The 1,038-nt window shown below is 20.6% G+C and overlaps 1 protein-coding gene across 1 annotated transcript; it reads right to left on the bottom strand. All coding sequences in view use genetic code 6, as the record gives it.

Moving 5' to 3' along the window:
* Window positions 1-433: 433 nt before the first annotated feature.
* TTHERM_02548190 (kinase domain protein) lies at window positions 434-1,027 on the bottom strand (the record flags this gene model as incomplete). Its single annotated transcript, XM_001028287.2, has 3 exons — window positions 434-510; window positions 582-890; window positions 962-1,027. Coding segments are annotated over 3 exons (452 nt in total), but the record flags the coding sequence as incomplete, so codon positions are not given.
* Between the last annotated feature and the right edge of the window lie 11 nt (window positions 1,028-1,038).

Here is a 1,038-nt window from a genome sequence, read left to right as displayed (position 1 = left end):
AAGATATTCATTCTTAAAAATAGTCTTACCTAAATAATTAATAAAAATCTATCTACTAAAAATATATAAATTTAGCAAGCAATGTAGAAAGAGATCAATCAACTTACCTAGCATTAATTAATATTCAAGTTATTTCTAACTTTTAACATTCATTAAATATAAAATGGAGGAAATAAAAAGAAAATTTTGGAAAATATGCTTTTTCTATTTTTATATTTTTAGATTTATTCTTAAAAATTTAATATGTTTGTATGTTTGATTACTCTATTATAAACTACTTTTTATGTTTCATTTTTGGTTTGTTGTGTAAAAATTAATTGAATTTAAATTAACTAAAACAAAATAAATTTGTCTTAAATTAATTTAAATTAAATTAAATATGAACTTAACCATTTAGTTAATTTTCTAAGTGTAGAAAATTTTAATTTATTACTTGTTTTAAGCTTTTTGCAATTGAATTTACTTTTCTTGCTCTTGTTTTTGCTTTTGCTTTTTTAAAGCTTCTTCTTCCTTGATTGTTTAATATTAAGATAAAATAATAAATTATTTGTAATAATTTAATTGCTTTCTAAAAAACTTACTTCCTTTTTTTTAATTTGCTATTAAGAAACGAAAGGTTAAAATGAATTCAAATTCTAAATATTCTGCTTTTAATTAGATTATGCTTTCAAATCATTTTCTAATGTTTTTTGAGTCTGCTTTAATTTTTCTATTTCTTATTTTAGCAAGATAATTGTTTGATTTGACTCAACTGTTGTTGCTTCCAACTAAACTTTTTGATTTCTAAGTGCTTTTAATTCATTTTCTAATTGCTTTTGAATATCTTTAAATGATTTAATTTGTTATTCTAATTAGATATTTGATTGGCGTACCTGAGAGATTATTGCATCCTATAAAATATATTGAAAACATTATTAAATTACACAATTTAAAAATAACAATAAGTTAGAATTGATTATACCTGTCCTTACTATTGCTTTGAGAGGATCTCTTAGATGAAGTCCTATTCCTTTTTACTAGAAAACATGTTAAGAATAG

Source organism: Tetrahymena thermophila (assembly GCF_000189635.1).
Source record: "Tetrahymena thermophila SB210 genomic scaffold scf_8255495, whole genome shotgun sequence".
Lineage (NCBI taxonomy): Eukaryota > Ciliophora > Oligohymenophorea > Hymenostomatida > Tetrahymenidae > Tetrahymena > Tetrahymena thermophila.
This window is presented reverse-complemented; position numbering and strand designations above follow the sequence as displayed.